General features: G+C 32.5%; 1 protein-coding gene across 12 annotated transcripts in view; it reads right to left on the reverse strand.

Annotated features, from left to right (window-relative positions):
• ATP11B (ATPase phospholipid transporting 11B (putative)) overlaps positions 1-20,834 on the reverse strand; it is a 101,582-nt gene that overhangs the window by 21,408 nt on the left and 59,340 nt on the right. For all 12 annotated transcript variants that reach the window (XR_013995096.1, XR_013995097.1, XM_081076344.1 and 9 more), the window contains 8 exons: positions 19,591-19,744; positions 18,257-18,359; positions 15,229-15,374; positions 13,974-14,033; positions 12,269-12,396; positions 11,107-11,245; positions 2,106-2,171; positions 979-1,082 (listed from right to left, as the gene is read on the reverse strand). Coding sequence is in view for 10 of the 12 variants with exons in the window: in XM_081076344.1 (XP_080932470.1) it covers positions 979-1,082; positions 2,106-2,171; positions 11,107-11,245; positions 12,269-12,396; positions 13,974-14,033; positions 15,229-15,374; positions 18,257-18,359; positions 19,591-19,744 (900 nt within the window). In the remaining 2 variants the exon portion in view is untranslated. The remainder of the gene's footprint in view (positions 1-978; positions 1,083-2,105; positions 2,172-11,106; positions 11,246-12,268; positions 12,397-13,973; positions 14,034-15,228; positions 15,375-18,256; positions 18,360-19,590; positions 19,745-20,834) is intronic.

Genomic DNA, 20,834 nt, shown 5'->3' on the forward strand with positions numbered 1-20,834 from the left:
AAAGATCTACTTAGAAGTTCTTTACAAATATATTTTAAAATAAACGCACTCACAAATACTAGTTCTACATAGCAGGAGGTATAGTCAAGATACTCTTTTCGGGTTTTGGTGTGTATCACTTCAAGAAAAGAATATAGGGAAATACAGAATGAAATGAAAACCTAAAGAGCATTAAAAACAAACATTACACACCAAACATATTCATAAAAGTATCCTTTTATGATCCTAAATGGATGTTTAACTATTTAGCTAATTCTACTTCTTTTTGCCTACCTTCTATAATTTTTTTTGCCTGATACAGGGATCAAAGACACAGCAGACAAATATAATATAAATTGTGCAAATGAGAGATTTTAGTTGTCTATCACTTACGAAAAAATCCTAGGAGAGGCATTAATTTTTAATCTATCAGAGTAGCTGAATGTCAGATTTTACCAATAAAGATGAAGCATATTATTTAACGTTGATAGAGAAGTTAACTCAATTCTGAAAATTTAATGGCTCAATGACTTATTTTATTATGTGAATTAATAAATAATTTAGAGGTAATATGGTTAGTGTAAAAGAACATTAATTGTGGAGTAAAACAATTGAGGTTTAAATCCTAGCTTTGCTCTTTTTAACCTTTGTGATCTTGGGGCTGAGTTTCCAAACAGAAAAAATGGGGATAATAAGATTATTGTGATGAATCAATGTATTAGATTGGTGCAAAAGTAATTGCGGTTTTTGCAATTATTTTTAACCTCTTAAACTGCAATTACTTTTGCAGCAACCTAATAACATCTTAGGTAAAACGTCTAGAACGTAATAAGTATTCATAATTGTTAGTTTCTTTTTTACCCCATATAAGGTCAACTGAAAGAAGTGCATTTATTATCAGGATAGGATCTCAAAATTATTTGTTCATAATATAACCTATCACAATAAATATTTATTAGAGTTAAATCAATATAATTAAAATACAATATAGTCACTCACCAGAGAATCCCTCCATAAAACAAAGAAAATACAAAATAGAATATAATAGATCCCCAGGTAACAAGATGGTTGATCCAGGTCCAAAAATGAGTTTCCAAAGCCATCTAAAAAAAAAATTAAAAAAAAAATCCTTAATATAAAATAGTAAATCTTTACTTTAACCTCTCAGATAAAACTCACGAACAAAATGTAATACTGTATTTTGCCGTGTATAATGCCGTGTATAATACTTTTTTGTCCAAATTTGTGAGGGAAAAATAAGGGTGCACATTATACATGGGTAGTACTAATTCCGTATCTATATAAATGCTTTTTAATTCTTTTATTTATGCTTATGAGTTAAAAGTGTAACTCTAAAAATCAATAACAATTATCTGTATGCAAAATAATACCTGGGAATAGGATAATTGGTTTTCTTGAACTTACAACGAACTTGCAACAACAAAGAGTTCTTGGCCTTCTACAATGTCTAAATACTGTAAATTTGTTACCGGTACATAAAATTTCTTGTACCATAATATGTTAAAAAATAAATGCTAAAATTCCTCTGTAATACAAAAAATAAATACCTAAATGTAAACAAATACAAATTTGAATTAAAAAATTAAAATGAAAGATTTTTTTCCCTGAAAGTTTGGGCCAAAACTGTGGGTGTGCATTATACACAGCAAAATATGGTAATTATAAGTGACTAAGATTCTGATGGTAAAGACTCTGAGAAGATAAAAATTAATGCAAGGATCCTAGTATGAAATTGAACAATTTCAAGTTTATAATATTTTTCTTCCATGAGGAAGCAGCATTGAAATTTTATGACTACTTTATTCTCAACTCTATTGCCTACAACAATTGTTTTGTCTTGCATTATATACAGAGAAGCAAAATTTCAGAGTTGAGTATTGTAGGATTAACCTTTATTTGACTATAAAAATCAACAAAGGCTTTCCAACATAATGAACTTAAAAGACTTTTAACAAAAATGAAAATAAATTACTAAATAGCAATCAGTGAAAGTATTCATGACTAAAAAAGGAAAAGAGAAAAATACCTATAGCTAAAAAAAATGAAGAAATGTATGAATTATACAGACACCAAATGTGTCCGTGTGTCTAATTTTGCTACGATACCTTTACTGTGACTGTAATAACCAAGACTGTGAAGACCAAGGTGCCAAATGTCCAGTTTCCAAACATCTAAACAAAAAGAATAAACAATTATTGCATTATGTTACCATGATGCTAAATCAGATGTAAGACAAAAAATAGCTTCATTATTTAATTACTAAAAATCACTTGTATTATTTAGGCCAATTATAGTTGAAGTCTGTGACTAGATTAGTAAAGTTAAAGGTGTATGAAAGAAACACCATAAGCATTATTATGTGAAATTATCCTTTGTGTAACATTATCAGACTGGAAACCCAAAGATGGGTTTAGAATTGTGTGACACAGACGGTTTCTAGTTAGAATGACATAGTAACTGCTTTATTCCTGTCACATAGTAAAAACTGTAAAAAAAAAAACAAAGAAAAAAACCAAAAAACCCTGTTCAATGACAATTATTTTCTGAAACCATTCCAACCAAAAGTTACAGCTGATAACTTGCCACTGTATTTCTGGACACAGCATAGGCAGAGCAGGAAAAAATAAATTATACAAAAACCAGTATCTGAAAGGAAAGATAATGGCCAATGGAATTACTCCTCAAAGGGTTCCTTGTAAAAATGCAGGTAATGTCAGTCAGAATGTATTCCCTTGGGCTTTATGACAAACACAGTTTATTACAAATGCAGAATCCCCAAAGAATGTCAGAATTTAAGTTCCACAGATAACAGCACAACCAGAAGTTCATGTTAATTTATAAAGTAGTCATAGCCTTCACCGTTGGTTTAAAATAAATCACTCAACAGGCTCTTTTATTATTTCAGATTTCTAACAATTAGCATTTACTTGACAAATTACTTGTTATTTAACCTGTCTGTATCTCACATTTTTCATTTGTAAAATGGGGGAAAACTTTATAGGTTTTTATAAGAATTAGGGTATGCAAAAAGGTGCCTGGTATATAAAAAGTAATAAATAGGTTATCAACAATAAAACATCAATTAGTACCCCTTTATTTGAAGGTATTTGGGGAGTTTGTCAAGGGGAAAAGAATGGAAAAGTCATATTGAACCCCTTATTTTCCTGCTTTTATCATCTCTAGAAATGACCTGTAAATATTGAAAATCAGTAGCTGTCACTTAACTATCAAAACATCTTTTCATTTCAATATACTTATGTGCCAGCAAAAGCTGTAATAATAAGCTAGAAAAAAACTGCCATCATTATTTATTAGCACTACGTAAACTACCTGTGTTCTTTCATTGGTTTGCAGCTGTTACTTAATTATAGGTATATATATAATATAGAACACTGGTGTATTAAATGTCTTGATACTCAGGGGCTCGAGTTCCACAGAACCCACCTTCCCCCAAATGGTCAAGAGACAGAACAGTACTTCACATAATTAGTTTCCTTGTAATCTTACATATTTTATTTTATGCATCTAAAAGCACTGTATTGAGTAGTTTACACATCTCACTTAACTCAGCTCTGAGAGAAGTGCCAGTCTCCTCTTTCAGGGCTGTGGGGACAGATATTTAATGCAGTCAGGGAACCTGTGCCTAAAAGTGATAACAACTGCATGTCTATCCTTCAGTATCTGGTTTTACTGGACCCAGACAGGGACTCACATTCTAAGATGGCATCTATCTTAGAAGCAGAGGAGGATTCAGGGCTCCCTTTTGCATTCAAGGCTCTAGAGGGAGCTGTAGAAACACATTTACATGGTCTTTTCTTTCCCCCTGCAGTCAATTAGTTAAGACTGCTGTTTCTTTCCATTCTGACTTCCCCTTGAACTGGTGATGAAGTAGTGGCAGAGGGCATTTTGGGGATCCAACTAAAGAGAAGATGAGTTGGGTTAAGTGGGACCTATTTATGTCATTCACAGTTATTTTCATGTATACTTAATTTTGTATTGATAGTTTTTTTTTTCCCCTCAAAGAGGGCCTGCCAAAATATGCACCGTTTAGATTTTACTAAACCTCACTGTCCCTGCTCAGAAGAGACAGCTACTCCAAACACTTTCTATCATTATCTGCCTGGTTTCTGGATAACTTACTCTAACAGAATTTGTTACCTAATTATTCAATAAAACCCAGCTTGTATTCCAAATTAAAAAAGAATCATTCATTATTCATTTGTATACTCAACAAACACTAAATGAGCATTGCATGCTAAGTACCATTGCAGGCCTTGGGAATAAAGCAGTGGTAAGATCAAGTTGCTGACCTCATGGATCTTACACAGAGCGGGGATAGACAAATAAACCTAAAACTATATACCTTCAGGTAAAGATTAGCGCTACAAAGAAAAGTAAATGTAGAGTAAGGGGTCAGGAAGTGATGCAAGGTGAGGGAGATGGCACTTTATTGGAGTGGACTAGAAAGGTCTACTTGAGCCAGTGATGTTTCAGCAACGCTGAATGAGTAAGGGGAGTCAGTCATATCACCACGTAAGAGAAAAGCATCCAGACAGAGAAACAGCAAGTGCAGAGGTCCTAAGGCAGGAACAAGTTGGTCTGTTCAAGTTACAAGAAAATCAGTGTGGCTTATATTGTACTAAGAAGCCACTAGGTAATTTTGAGAGGATCATTAGATAGATGATATTTCATCTTTTAAAAGATCATGTGGGCTGCTATGTGGAGAACAGACAGTCGGAAGGGGAGAAACAGAAAAGCAGGAGCAGGAAGGAGGCAGTGGTTATGGTCCAGAAGGAGATGGTAGTGATCTGAAATTTGTGCAGAAGGAGAGAAGTGTGAACATTCAGGATAAGTGCATTTGGGTTGTGGGGAAGTGAAATCAAAGATGATTCCTAGACTTCTGCCTGAGCAGTTGGGTAAAAGGTGATCCCCATTTATTAATATTGGGAGAATTAGAAGGGAAATGGGTTTGCAGATGACATAAAAAAAATTCTGTTAAGCTATATTCAGTTTGAGATTCCTAGGGGATTTGTTGGAGAAGGCAGTTTCTTATTTGAATCTGAGCAGATTGGCAGAGATGTAAATTTGGGAGTTTTCAGCACTTAAGTAGTAAGTATTTAAACCACAAGAAGGACGAGTTCACCCTGTATACATATAAAGAAGAAAAGGTGGCATAGCACTGAGCCCTAGGCCACTTCTCCATTTAGAGTGGTTTTAAAAGTGGGTGATTTTGCCTTTCAGGGGACATTTGGCTGCATCTAAAGATATTTTTGGTTGTCATAACCGGGGATACATGCGTGTGTGCTACTGGTATTTAATGGGGAGAGGCTAGGAATGCTGCTAAACATTCTATAATTCATAGGATGAACCCCCACAACAAAATTATCTGTTTTAAAATGTCATTAGTGCAGAGGATGAGAAACCCTGATTCTGAGGGTGGGAAGAGAAGGCTGAAAAAAACAGTTGGTAAGGAAACCAAAGTTACAGAAGCTAAGAGAAGATAACGTGGCAGGTAGGAAGGCTTCATAAATTGTGTCCAACGATCAAGTTCTGAAGGTTGAAACATGCTCTTGAATTTAGCAATGTAGAGGTGGCTGGGACTAAAAAAGAAAACGGTTTTGATGGAAGTACTGGGGGGGGGGGAAAGTGGGTGGAAAGCCCCATAGTAGTACGTTCGAGGGAGAAGAGGAGGCCAGGAAATAGAAACAACGAAAAAAGGTAACTTCTTCAAATTCTGCTCTAAAGAGACACAGAATAATGTAACCAGAGCAGTTTATGGGTCAAGGAACTGTGATTTTTATTAGAAGATGGGAGATATTAGAGCATATTTGCATGATGATCTGTTTGATCCAACAGAGGGTGGCAGATTGATGGTGAAGGAAAAAGAGAGGATAATTGCAGGAGTGAAGTCCTAGGTTAGATAAGAAGAGTTTTAAGAATAAACAAAAGATGAGAACTTTTTCTGTATCAAGTTTAATTAACTTAACTGTATACTGATCTATAAAAGAATGACCTTCCCTAGAATTAATCAATTGTTCAGTTCACAGTACAAACTGTCTTTATCACAGATTTTAAACATTTGACAAATGGTTGGATGATACCATAAGAAGTAATGTTCTCTTAATTGCCTGGAATATTATTAGTTATTATATATTAATATATAATATATAACAATATATTATATATTTATAATATATTATATATTAAGATATATAATATATAATAAAGTAATAATATATATTTAATATTTGTCTCATGAATAAGTGAACATATAGGAAAACTCTATAATAAATGAGATAATCCAAGATATTTTAATCATATAACCTTTTATTAAAAGAAATCTGTATCTACTTATAGGAATTAAATTGCATGTGTATTTGAATGACCTAATTGGTAATTATAGTGGCTAAATTATTTGAACTGAAATAAAGCATTCTGTATTCTCTCTGGAATACAGATACAAAATAGTATATTTGTAGTCCAAACACAGATCCTACCATTTGATGGTTAGGTTTCAACAGTTGATGACTTGTATAGTGTGAAAGAGAAATTAATTAAAGACAGGAAATAAGGGGAGAAATTAAAATTTCAAGAAAAAAATAATAGTAGCACTACAAAAAGGTTTAATTTTCTTTCTCTTAAAATTACAACCTGAAATTTCACCTCCTCCGTCTACTTTGTGTTGCTAATTATTTCCCCCCAACTAATCTGGCAAATGGTCCAGATATAGGAAGCTTGATGAAGGAATAAAGAATTACTTTTTCTTCCTTAATCCTTTCTTTCTCATTTAATTTTTAATGTGGTATGATAGTGTAAATATCTATTTTAGAATGGTACCGAGGATCTAACAATTCCAACATCTCTATTGGAGAAGTCTAAGTGGAATTAAAATACTCTAATAGCTTTTCCCTTTTTCTCCCAAACCTATTATTCTTTGAATTTTAATTATTTTAGTTTTTCTAATCTGGTATAATTCCATAAAGAGAAAAAAATCATTAATGGTAGACATTTTCCTTTGAGTTCCTGTACACTTCAGTAAAACAAAAACAAAATGAACAAAGAAATTTTTAAAAATCCTTATTTGGGTAGAATCTCACTTTACAAAGTAGTTATCTAGTTTGTAATTTTCATATCAGACCTCAGAATGAGTGGAATAGATATTAGCGTCTGCATTCCTGAGTTAGCAAAGGATCCTTTTTTCTTTGTTCTTGTTCTTCTGAAGCCTCCAGCTAAAACAACTTGGAAGCAGAATAGTCTCCAAATATTTCCCTCCCTACATCATCCTAGTTTTCTACTCTCACTATGAGTACAATTCACTCCTTTCTGTTACCTTCATTATAATGTTTTTACTCTTCTAATATTCAAGGTGTAATCAAACAATACAGTAAATGTTTAAATAAAATAAATTTATTATAGTAAAAGACACATTGCCATTAACCCTGCTCAAAATACTCCCCCTCGTTTTGGACACACTTATCCCATCATTTTGCCACATTCTGAAACAGTTCTGGAAGTCCTCTTGCATGTCTTTTGTTGTTCTGCTGTGGCTGCCCTGATGTCCTGAATCATTCTGACTTTGGGGAAGAGCCAGAAGTCACACAGTGCCAGATCTGGTGAATAAGGTGGATGAGGACACACCGTAATGTTTTGATTTGACAGAAATTGCTGTATACCAGAAACGATGTGTGACACGGAGCGTTGTCATGATGAAGGATGATTTACAGCACATTTTAAAATACACATTCTCTCAACCGTAACTCACACCCGACTGACTGCACCCAACTAGTTGAAACTTGTCACTCACTGTTAACTAAGGTTCGATGTGCTTCTTCCCATATTGAAGATCCCTGCCTTTCCGTTGGATGGTACTAGGCAGCAGCCTTCACTGTAGTTTTTTATAGCAACGGAAAGGCTCCATGTCACATTGCTTCTAGTACAGCAATTTTTGTCAAATAAAAACATTACGGTGTGTCCTCATCCACCTTATTCCCCGTATCTGGTACTGTGCAACTTCTGGGTCTTCTCCAAAGTCAAAATGACCATGAAAGGTAAACGTTTTGAATCGATTCAGGACATTGAGGCAGCCACGACAGTGCAACTAAGGACACTCACAACAGAGGATCTATTGCAGTTTTTTCCTCCTGCTCCTCTCTCAGGTTCACTTGATTTCACTGACTTCATCTTTACCTCCAGCCACTCCTCTTCCTAGTACTTCGGACTAATAATGTTTTCTACTCCAGGCCCTCAATTATTTGTAGATTTGTTGGACATACAAGAACAGTTATGGGAAGTAGGAAGAATTCAACACATCCAGTGCTGAACAACGGGTCATGGACTAGACATCTAAAAAGATTTTCAGTCAAGGGAGACATAAGAGTTGGAGCAAAAGGATAGGGGTCTGCGGGCTCAACCCTGAAGAATAGATGGTTGTAAGAGAGATTTTGGGGAAAAGGAGGCAAGAGCACTCTAGAGAGGAAACATAGCAATGGCATTAGAATGGGCACAGCATGTTCTCAGAGAGCCAGCAAGGACAGTTTAACTTACACAGTTAAACAGGAGAGAGTTTCTGGGAGAAGTAGATCAGGTGGGATTGGGTAGGACAGGGTCTTCAATGTAATGACTTAATAATAAAAATAATAACGAATACTGCCAACACGTATTAAGTGCTTCTATATGCTAGCTACTATCCCTAATTCTCTCCATATGTCATTTAATCCTCACAGCAAATCTAGAAGGTAGGCATTATGCTCCTCATTTTGTAAGTGAGGAAACTGAGTCTTGGACAGGTTAACTAACTCATCTCAAATCCCTAAAGTGATAACTTCAGGTGCCAGGACGTAAATCCAATTGGACTGATGCCAATGTGCATTTCTTTTCCACTCTACCTAGTATTGGTGGCAGGCAGTGATGGACTAATTTCTAGTAGTATATATCTGAGTGGTAGAACTGGTAGGCTAAAGGGGGAAAGAAGTTAATGATTTTCAATTTGAGTTAAAAAAAAAAAAGGAAGAAACCAATAAGTAATAGATGGTAAAGAGAAAAAAAGACACCTGTCATACTCAAGGCCAACAACGTACTCTTCACTAAGATTTTATCTTTTCTATAAAGCATGCTCAAGATTTAATTTTAAAAAGCCACTGAAAATTCAAAACAAATGTAAATTCTCAAATTAAGGGAATACTTAAATAAGTTATGACATGTAATAGGATATTATGCAGCTGTGAAAAATGTTTTTGAAGCATTTTTAATAACGTGAAATCACTTAGGTTATAACAGGATAATTGTAATAAGATTATAATTGAGAAATAAGGAGACATAAATTATGAGGTTAATGAAAAATAGCAAAAAATAAAAAAGGATGGAAGGAAATATGTTAAAATGATAGTTATATGTGGGTAGAAGGACAACAGGTGATTTGCTTTCTTTTATGTTTTTTCTATATATTTTAAATTTATCAAAATGGGCATATGTTACTTTTAAAATAAAAAAATAGTAACTATCAATAAAAGATCTCTTTAATTTCCTTTTCATCCAATGACATCTTCCTTCTTAACTCTTTTCATCTGTTCATCCTGTCCAGTTATCACCCCAACATTTCAGGTGGAAATGAGCATACTCACTCATATGCCCACATGTTTGATGGTCCTTTGCACAGGTGGGTGGCAATACTGTGCAGAAGGACACCAGGCTACTGCTGTTTTCAAAGGAGTTTAAATAGTGGTTAAACACACAGGCTTTGAAGTCAAACAAATCTGAGTTTCAATTCTGTTCCTGTAATTTACTTCCTGTGTGGCCTGAGGCGAGTTTCTTAACCTGTATGAGGTTGTCTAATAGCAAAAGTAATAGGTAATATTTTCCTCACACAAGGTTATTACAATTTAATAAGCTAACATACGTAATACACCTGGCCCAGAGAAAAATCTCAATAAAAGGCAGTTATTATTTGGGAAGTGCTGTATCCTTTATGCTACACAAACTAGATTCATTTGTTTTGTCCAAATCAGGCTAAACATGTCCTCAAAAGTGAAATGGCAGTAATATGTGTTCCTACTCTACATCTAAAGGGATTTGCATAATTCAAGCCTCTCTACAATTGAAACCCATTTTCTTCATTGCACTTACACATTTTGTTATTATTTTGCTTGCTTATTTTTTGTATCCCTCACAAGACTCTAAGCTCCATGACGGTTAGTTACTCTCATGTAGCCAGAGCCCAGTACTGTATTTCATGGGAATGGCTGGTCCTCAATAAATGTTTGTTGAACAGATAAAACATAATATTCTCTTTCTTGCAATTCTTGTATCTCTGTGTCTCCAAACATATTCTACAAAACTTAAGTAGTACCAATGGAAAAGGGAAACTAAAGGTGACAAGCATTTCCAGTCCACCACAGGCCCACTTGCTGTCACCTACTAACCCATGTAGCTAAGCCTAGAAAGAGAGGCCTAGTTCTGCCAAGAATCTCTCAACATGAGCACTCCAATTAGGACACAGTAACAACATACTGTGTAGCACTCTTTCCCCATTTCACAGTTCAGAAAAGTGGCCATTCTAAACAGTAACTATAGACTTCTTCAGAATTGCTAGTGTGCACTGAAGAGTATGGTAGCACTTCCTAAGCATACCAAAAAAACAATTCATGCAATTAAAAGCAAAAAACTAAACACTAAGTCCTCATTTCTCATCTGAAAAAGGTGGGTCATAATACCTCTTCAACAGGTTTACTGTGGGGATTAATGGAGATGGGGCATGTAAAGCACTTAGCACAATAGCAAGCACTAAATAAACAGTAGCTATTATTAAAACACAACCCTGAAGTGAACTGCATGCAGGGAAATGAACATATCCACTTGTATAATACATTTTGAATAGCAAAATTGCCTAGTAACTTGAATTTCATATTAAGATCACACTGTATTGCCTTTTTTGTTTTAATTTTCATTTGTATGAAATTATATTAAGTAAAAAAAGTTTAACACCTTTTTATAATTGCATTTTAATATCTGCATTTTTACAATTTAAATTGAATTTTTTTATGGCAGAAAGTTATCAAAAACCAAACGAAATCAAATTAACAAACATTTTTAAAAAATTATATATTTTACCTGGCCATTTCCAAGCAGCGATATATCTTTCCCCATTAGAAAATAGGATCCAAAAAAGAAAATAAAGGCATGACTGAAACCAAGGATGGTCCAATAAAGAAAAGTTTTAATGCTCAGTTGACGGTTTTTACTAATGTCTCTGTAAATTAAAAAACAAGAAAAAGGAACACATTAAGACTCATATTTATTATTTACCTAGTAAATAATTATTACAATTTGATAATTAGAAAACAAGATGGATCTTTAAAATTGTTTGAAAATATCTGTAGAAAGAATAAACCCAAATTTATAAACTACTGCTTGTAGTTTCATACTCCTGTGTAGTAGGTTATATTCAAATACATTTTCTCATTTCATAAAGAAATATGATACAGGCCTAACACTTGAGTTTAATTGTGAAAAGTTGATTTATTTGTATTATATCTGTTATCAACATTTAGTCACTCTGCCATGATTGTTTCTTTTCAGTGGAGTCATTTGTGTCAGGTTCAGTACTGAGGCTCCCAATCGACTTCGTGTCCATCAATATAGCTAATTATGAGAACAGTCTTTGCCAACCTAGGGTCAAGCACAGTTCTAGATATCCTAGGGAAATCAAGGTAAGTTACTGCCATTTCTGGATAACTGAATAACTCTAGAAGAGTGGAGGTCACGGTAACGTGGAAATCATAAACTGGTCCTGAGGAATAGTTCTACATCTGTGATTCCTCAGTTCTGAGGCAGCAGAAATAACCCAGGGGATCTAGGACAGAAATTAATGTCCTCAACTCTACATTATGCATTGACTACTAATAAATTTGGCAATGCTAAGACACGCAATAATTTTTTAGGAATGTTAGAGACAACCAATTACTGAATAACTTCTTTTGTACACATGAAATAGAATATTATTGGTTTACAAGTATATGTGCAAATTACACAACTGTTCAATGTATTACTAGGATGAAAGTGTTTATCGCTAAAAACACTGGAAAAATTAGTGTTCAACAATTATAAACCATACAACAACTAAAGCATTTTCTTTAGTAAAGTATTAATCACTAATATACTACCTAATATATTTGCTTATTTTTAAAGCACTTTTAAAAATTGATAACTATATAATATACTACTGGAAATCAGAAATGTTACAGACATTTATTTAATACTTCCAAATACTTACCGATAGAGGGTGGGCTTACTCTGTAATACATGAGGGTCTACATGCTGTTCTAGTAGACTATATATCAGAATAGGTAGGGAGGTAAAACAAATATTGTACAAAGTCAGGTACACGCTGTCATACAGTGTCTAGAAAAGAGAAATTGATAGAAATTTTGAGATTCTAAACAATGTATTAATATTACCCTTATGCATATAGAACCAAAGAAGTATATCAAAACTAAGCATAAAAATTATGTAGCTTTTTCAATTTATACAAAAATTCACTTTAGTAATTCTAATTTCTTATATAAACATAGACATAATGTTCAAAGATTTATATTCTTTGTGGGACTTGGAATATTTTATATCAAGTAATTCTGGAATTATAGTGAATTGCATCCACATTTCAAGATTCTCCATAATTTGGTCACTGTGATGTAATTTTACATAATTCTCTTACATGCGTTCTAGGTTTCTTACTATTCTCTTGGTGTGTTACACATATAATTTTACTTTCACGGCTTTGTCTTCCCATCTAAGTCCAATACTTTCTTTAAGGCCTGATGCATTAAATTTTAAACACTGGCTCAAGTCCTTGATGATAGCTTTTTCTAAACAGTCAAAAGTGCTACTGTTGGTACTAGTTGCTTCGCACTTTACCTATGCTGCACATATTGTTTTCATCGTTAATAATACTTTCTTTCTAATTACACTGTAAACTCCCTGAAAACCTAATAAAATTAGGTTAGTTCTCTTTGTCATATGCTCTTACAGCATTCTTTATTTTATTCAAATAAGCAAACACTGTTATTGGCAATCAATGCCTAAGCAGATATTTGGAATTTAGAGTTAGAGATTGTAAACAGAGGAGAGAACAGTGATTAAAGACAACAAAAAGTCATGAAAAAAAAACCTAAGATAATTAAGCTCTTGTTATTTCAACAAATTAGAACAAATGTCTTCACCAATTAGAGATGTACACTGTGATACGTGAAGAGGGTGCTCAATTAGGCAAAAGCAGTAGGTCCAAGCATGAGTTAGTTATTAACTTAGCTATGTGCTCCTGGGCAAGTTAGTTAATCTCTGTGTAATTCAATTTCCTTTTCTATAAAGTAAGACATAGTAGAATGGTAAATAGTGACATGTTTATAATCAAAGACCCATCACCATACGCTCATTACAGCTATTGTTAACCAATTATAGGGTTTTCCTCTGAGCCTTTAGCTTCAAAACCCTTTTCAATATAGCACTCTTGGTGATCTCTATTAATTATTTAATTAGTTTCTGAGATGAAACCTCATCTCTGAACTCAATCACTAAGGTTCCTTCCAAATCTAAAGAAATTCTATAAGTAGAAAACAAAAAAATGAGGTAATCCCCCAATAGTTATCTGGCCTGGCTTGATTTGGATGTTACGAAAACATTACATACAAATTGAAAAAAGTTACTAAAATTCTCTCTGAAGCTGTTAAGAGTTAAAATATCTATTTTTTAAAATAAAACATCCAGAAATAAAATACATTTTGGTATTAACACTCCAAACTGAAAATTAGACTAAATAAATATTATGAATGTTATACTCACTAAATATACTAATTAGAAAAGTTTTATCTAGTAATCAGCAGAATTAGGAAAAATGGAAAAAGTCCCTGCAAGTATCTATCAAAGACTGAACGCACATACTTTATTATAAAAGGATAAAACAAAAGCTTCTATTTACTTACTTGTTGAGAAAACAAACAGTAGAACTGATATAAAAATTGGGGTGTGATAAAGCACACATTCTGAAAAACAAAATTAAATGGAGATAATTAAAATAGTCTTAAAGAAAATTTCTAAAAATGGCTAGTAAAGAATCTAGAAACACCATCTCAGTTGGTATGGAAGGCAAATCTACCCATAAGAATTTGTCCATATAAAATGAGAAAACAGGATTCCCATTTTATTAAAAAATGTCTAAAAGTATTGTAAGTAGCACTACAAATGTCAGAATAAAACACCACTGACTCTTATAATTGCTGAGCAATACCATAATTTTGAATTTATATCTTCCAACCAGTATTCAGTACTTTTCATATATAGTACAATAAGTAAGGTTAAACTTTAGGGCTGTAATAGCTTTAAAATGCCATAATATTTAAAACAATAACTGGAACTATCAAAACCTCTTTCCATTTCAATACACTTATGTGCCAGCAAAAGCTATAATAATAAGCTAGAAAAAAATGCCATCATCATTTATTAGCACTACGTAAACTACCTGTGTTCTTTCATTGGCTTACAGCTATTACTTAATTATAGGTATATATACAATATAGGACACTCTAGTATATTAAATGTCTTGGTACTCAGGGGCTCGAGTTCCACAGAACCCACCTTCCCCCAAATGGTCAAGAGACAGAACAGTACTTCACACAATTACTTTCCTTGCAATCTTATGTATTTTATTCTATGCATCTAAAAGTCCTATATTGAGTAGTTTATACATCTCACTAGACTACCAAACAGTCATTCATGGAACAAAAAAGATTAAGAACCTCTGCTTGAAATCATCATAATGAAGTTAAATTAAAACTTATTACTGGTTCAGAACAAAATAACATAAAAAAGGAATCAAATTAATTCAGTTTTAATTTGCATAGAATAAAACATACTAATTTTAAGTGTAAAGCTTGATATGTTTTGACAAATTTATATACCCATGTAACCACCACCACAATCAAATTAGAGAACTTTTCTATCATGCAAAGTTCTCTTATATCCCTTTCCTGTTAATTCTACCACCTGCACCCTTGGCTTTGCTTTCTGTCAGTACACATTAGATTTGTGACAAAATAATCAAAGTATATTCCATAAACTGTTATTTTTACTTATGGAAATAATTTTTAAGGATAATCTGTATGGTAATAGCATTCCTTAAATTGAAACCTCAAATTACTATGTCAATAATTGATTATAAACCATCTCCATGAAACTCACCTTATAAAAAAAAAACTGTACAAGGGTAGCTATTCTAATATAATAAAAATGACCATGAACAAAAAGCAATTTGGAGAGGAATTTAAATCTAGCTATTGCATAGTCACTGTTTCTTGCAGCTTGTCTTCCTTCTTTACCCATGATTCCTGTAACAAAGGGATAAAAGGCAAGTTCACTGATAATTGTTAAGTATAATTTTCATTATATACCTGTGAATATGTTAATTATTTATAGCAGTTGAACCTGGACTTAGGGTCACTATATCCTAGCATACAGCAGATAGATTCCCAAAAGGTTGTTCTACTGAAATCAAATATGTAATTAATACAAAGCTATTAATACAATACATACAAGGCATGTAACACCAATTTTCAAAGAATTAGAATATAATATCAAATACAGTTAATATAAAAATAAATTGAAAGTTCAAGATCTAATAAGAACATCCATTCTTACACTAATAAGTACAAAGTACTAGTTAATATATTTCTAATGGAAAGAATGCTGTGAAAGTTTTACTGTCACTAGTTCTAACAAACATAAAAAATATCCAAATTAGTAATCTGAACCTAGAAAAAATGAGCATGATTAACTGTTTTAAAACTTTCATGCATAAATCAAACAAAATGTGCTTTTTAAAAGAAAAGTGTACAATATCATCTGTACATAAATAAAATCAGTACATAATTCTATCTGATAAATATGGAGTACAGTACTTTGTTTTTAGGTTATGATAATCCTTTAGGTTTCAAAAGGGTTATTGCCAAGTTTGTTTTTTCAGTCTAGAAGCAGCTCTGAAAAATTGTTTATCAAAATTAAAATTTTTTATTTTTGTCATAAAAGGATCAAAACGTTCCAAAGTGTATAGGTAAAGACAATCACCTATATTCATAGCACCTAGAGAAAAACCACTACTTTGTATCTATATCCTTTTAGAATTTTTCCTTCTGCATATTTTCTGTGTATTTAATAGATATACATAAAAAAATGTATACAAACAGGATTACTCTGTTTCCCCAAAAATAAGACCTAGCTGGATAATTGGCTCTAATGAGTCTTTTGGAGCAAAAATTAATATAAGACCCTATATTATATTATATTATATTATATCACATCTTATTATATCATATCATTATTAGGTAAGATCCGGTCTTATAGTAAAATAAGACCAGGTCTTATATTAATTTTTGCTCCAAAAGATGCATTAGAGCTGATTGTCCAGCTAGGTCTTATTTTCAGGGAAACATGGTATTTGTTTGCAATTTGCTTTTGTCACTCAATATATATGGACATTGTTTATAATGTATACATTTGTCAACACATTCATTTATTTTCTTAAAAGCAGTCCTGGATGCATGATTGCCAGGTCAACAGGCATACATTTAAAATTTTGTTATACATAATAATGCAGCGTGTACCAATTTACACTCTTACTAACATTACATAGAGCTTTGTTAATCCATACCTTTACCAATTCCAGGTTTTCTCAATCATTGTAATTTTTTGTCAACCTGATAGGCAATATATACTTGCATTCTTTTGATTATTAGTGAGACAATACTTTTTCATGCATTTAGTATTCATTTTAGATTTCTCTTTTTGTGACAACTGATGGCTCAAATCCTTCCACATATTTCTACTACAGAATTTTTCTTATCCTCCTTGATTTGTTAAGATCTCACATATTAGGAATATTAAGACTTTGTCATTTATTTTGCAAATGTTCTTTACTACTTTGTCCTTAAAATTGTTTGGGGGAGTATTTACTTCTGCCACATATATTAATCTTTTTCTATTTTATATGTTCTTTGATTTGTACTTAAAAAACCCTTCCAGGCCTCAAATTATAGGATTATTCATTAAATTTCTATTCTATTACTTTTTATGGTGTTTAAAAATTATTTAAATCCTTAATTCATCTGGAATTTGTTTTGCTATAAATAATGGAAAGGGATTCAACTTCAAATTTTTCCAAGTAATTGATCAGTTTTATCAAATAATTTGTTGCCCTACTTATTTGAAACATCTCCTTTGTTACATACTAAATTTCCAGATGTTTGAGTCTATTCTATTCACTTGTCTGTCTGTTACCACAATAGAATCAAATTGTCATAAGTACTGGAGCTTTTTATGCTTTAATATATGGTATAGGAACATACCATCAAATTGTACGGAGATTTATGGGAAACAACAATATACAAACTAGAAAGAAAATTTAGTTTTCAAAATGAAGAGTCCTAAAGAGGAAAGAATTGATTTGAGACATACACTAGAAATATTAGATCCAATAAGTACTCATCACAGGACATTACTGAGACGATTCCAGAACAGGGACTAACTTAACTCTTTTCTAACTCTAAAAATTTATCCTTTAATAAAAAACCCATACTTTCCTCTTTTGCTTCTGTATTTGTATAATAAAATTATTGAGAAAGACAGGTCAGAATATGGTTTAAATAGGAAATGATTGATAATTTAAATATAATAAAATATTAGTATTCTGAATCTAATAAAAATTCTAGGCAAAAATAGAAAATAAATTAGAATAAATGTTATTAAATTATAAAATTATTTGAAATTTTCCATTAGTAATTTCCTGTCTCTAAAATTGTCTTTAAAATGAACTGCAGAATCTTTAGATTGACAAATAAATAATGATAACATTCTAAAATAAGAATTTAAAACCATGAGGGCAATGATGTAAATTACAAGTTTAGAGTTCAAAAGTGATAAAATAGTGTGTGAAAGTAATTTAAAAGGTGTAACATGGCATGTCAAAATAAAGTTACTTTATTATGAAAGAGAACTGGCAAAGATAAAATTCACTAATGGGTATTAATGTCTTTGAAAATTTGGAATTAAAATATTGGGCAATTTATAATAGGCTTCTGATGGGGATATACTATGATATCATGTTGCATTTAGTTTTCATTCATGTATTTGATACTGCACTTTGTCTACAAAAGGAAAATTCAAAATCCCCAAATAATTATACCAACTTTAAAAGTTCAGGAAAAAAATCAATCACCTATGCCAACATGTGCTTCTTGTATCATGCTTACATCATTAGCACCATCGCCAACAGCCAATGTTATAGGTTTCTCAGGTGAGATTTTTATCAGTCTTATTACCTGAAAGACATACAACTAGTTATTTATGATTAAAATTTCAAATTTCTTTTATGTATATAAAGTCACTTGTCTAAAATGACTCTGTTGTAGGAAGTAGAAAATAATTTTATATTAGACAATATGCACTGGGGTTCATGTTTTTGGGGGCTATCTCCACTAAGATGTTAGGAATGTCTTTCAGAAGCTTTCAGAAACAACATTGCAAAACTGTATTATCTTGGATTTTATAATGGGAAGCAAGAATCTTTAAATACAGCTTAAGCTTGTAAAAAGCTTAATAATGATTGTGTAAAAAATAATTACATTTAATTGAACTTTGTCAGGAAAAACTTTTTCTTTCAAAAAATTATTCTTTTCATTTGATATAGAAGATAATTATTTTCTCCTGTAATAAAATTAAAAAATGTTTAAAAGCAATCAAGATTGAATCCAATAACATCAAAAAAAAGTTTCTTTGGAATTCTGAATGTACTTTTACAAAGAACCTAGGCATTAGCTCTGTTTGGCCTCCAGTTTTAGTCTCCATAGATTGGGGATATGAATTATAATAATATAGACATTGTAATAAAATTCTATGAAGCCAAAAAAAACTGAATGTCTAATTTATTAGATCTATATGTGAAACAATCAGTGTTTAGATGTGCATTTCAAAGGATATTCGTGAAGGATACAGTCTCAGACCTCAACTTACAAATCAGGAGTTACAAAAAATATTTTTATAGGCTTTCACTTGAATCATAGCTGAAATTTAAATATTTTCTGTATAAAGCTTCTTCTCACGAGTTAATTGGCTTTTCAACTTCTTACTAAAGTTATATCACTTAGTCATTTTTAACAAAGAGAATTATCCCTTTATGAGAATGCAAGAATAAGCAGAGATCAACAGAACCACCTGAAGGTTCAGATGAACGGAAGCTACAGGCTCCCTCACTAGTTCAGTAACTAACTTACGAAACCTTAGTTACCACAGTTCAAATTTGTGTCTCAGGAAAGTGACAACCGCTACACACCACAGACATTTTAGGTTATTATGAACAGTTGAAACTTGCATATTCACTCTGAAAATTCTGAAGGTTTAATATGTACGTGGTTCAAATTCATGAGAAGTGACTGACTTCTAGTAAGATTCATAGACTGCGTGCCACCAAATGAAACCAGATTAAGGCATTAACCTTAAAGAATATTTTTAGATCTATATATCTTTATGGAACTGTTTATAACATAAACATACCTTGGCTTTCTGTAGTGGTGCCATACGACAGCACAACACAGCTGAACAACTTCTGCAAACATCCATAAATAGTTTTTCATGCTCCCTGAGTGCAAGAGATAAGCTGGTCCCATCCACGACCAGCCCGTGCTGAATCACATGATCCTCTGTGATTCTAAAAGAAAAAATAATTATATCCTCTGTCAGACACTTTGAAGTATCTTACTTGGTAAACAAAAGTCTCTCGCAACCATTCATCCACAGACTTTACTATTACAAAACTGAGAGGTCAGGGAACAGAGTTGTATTACCTGAAAGTTAAGATTAAGCAGAACAGAGAGTGACTCATATGATGAGTAAAACAGATGATATTCAACTTTACAATTGATATATACATACATATATACGGTTAAACAGATTTTCTATAATGTGAATTGTAACACATAATCTGAGTATATTCTCCCAAACTGTGAGTATGAAAAATCTCCTAAAAATAAAAATATTATTAGTTACATTTAACAAATCCTAATTTTTAAAAATTAAATGAAATCAACAATATTCAGGAAAATTCATGAGCTAGATTCACCATCTGTGTAAGTAGGAAGGAAAGGAATGAAGGAATTCTAACTGTCTCCTGATATTAACCCCTACAATGGACTGTAACGCCAGATATTACTGTGGTAGAACATGGTTCACACCTCCCTTGTGGGCATATGCTAGATGAGTATGTCTCATATGGTCCATATGGTCTGATAACTGGCAGCCAGGCAAACTATTTGTTGCCAGGAAGAGATAAGAAGCTTGCATCAGTAGGTATATCAACTATGTTACTGAGCACATTATTTTGTTCAACTGTTTCTCCCCATCCCCTGAGATTTTCTCGAAGAAAGCAGTAGTACCCACACATCCATTCTGGTGCTAGCTCCTCTATGTTGTGGAACGCCAGCGCTGTGCTCCATGCTCCACAAAAATACACTACAGCTCACCACTGGGTTTACAGGAGAGCACACAGCCACTGAGAAATACCCCTCCCTAAATACTCACGAAATTATCTTTGAACAGTAAAATGCAGACTGATTTCTCAGTTTGGTCATGTGAACTAGATTAGGGGTTGGCAAATGTTTTCTGTAAAGGGCCAAAGTAAGTACGGATTTCCGTTTTAGGTTATGTAGGCCAAGAGGCTAAATTGAGAGTATTTTGTAGGTATTTACATTGAAAAAGAGGAAACAAATTTTGACAACATTTTTATTGACTAAGTAAAAAAT

The sequence above is a fragment of the Rhinolophus hipposideros genome (assembly GCF_964194185.1).
Source record: "Rhinolophus hipposideros genome assembly, chromosome: 2".
Taxonomy (NCBI): Eukaryota; Metazoa; Chordata; class Mammalia; order Chiroptera; family Rhinolophidae; genus Rhinolophus; species Rhinolophus hipposideros.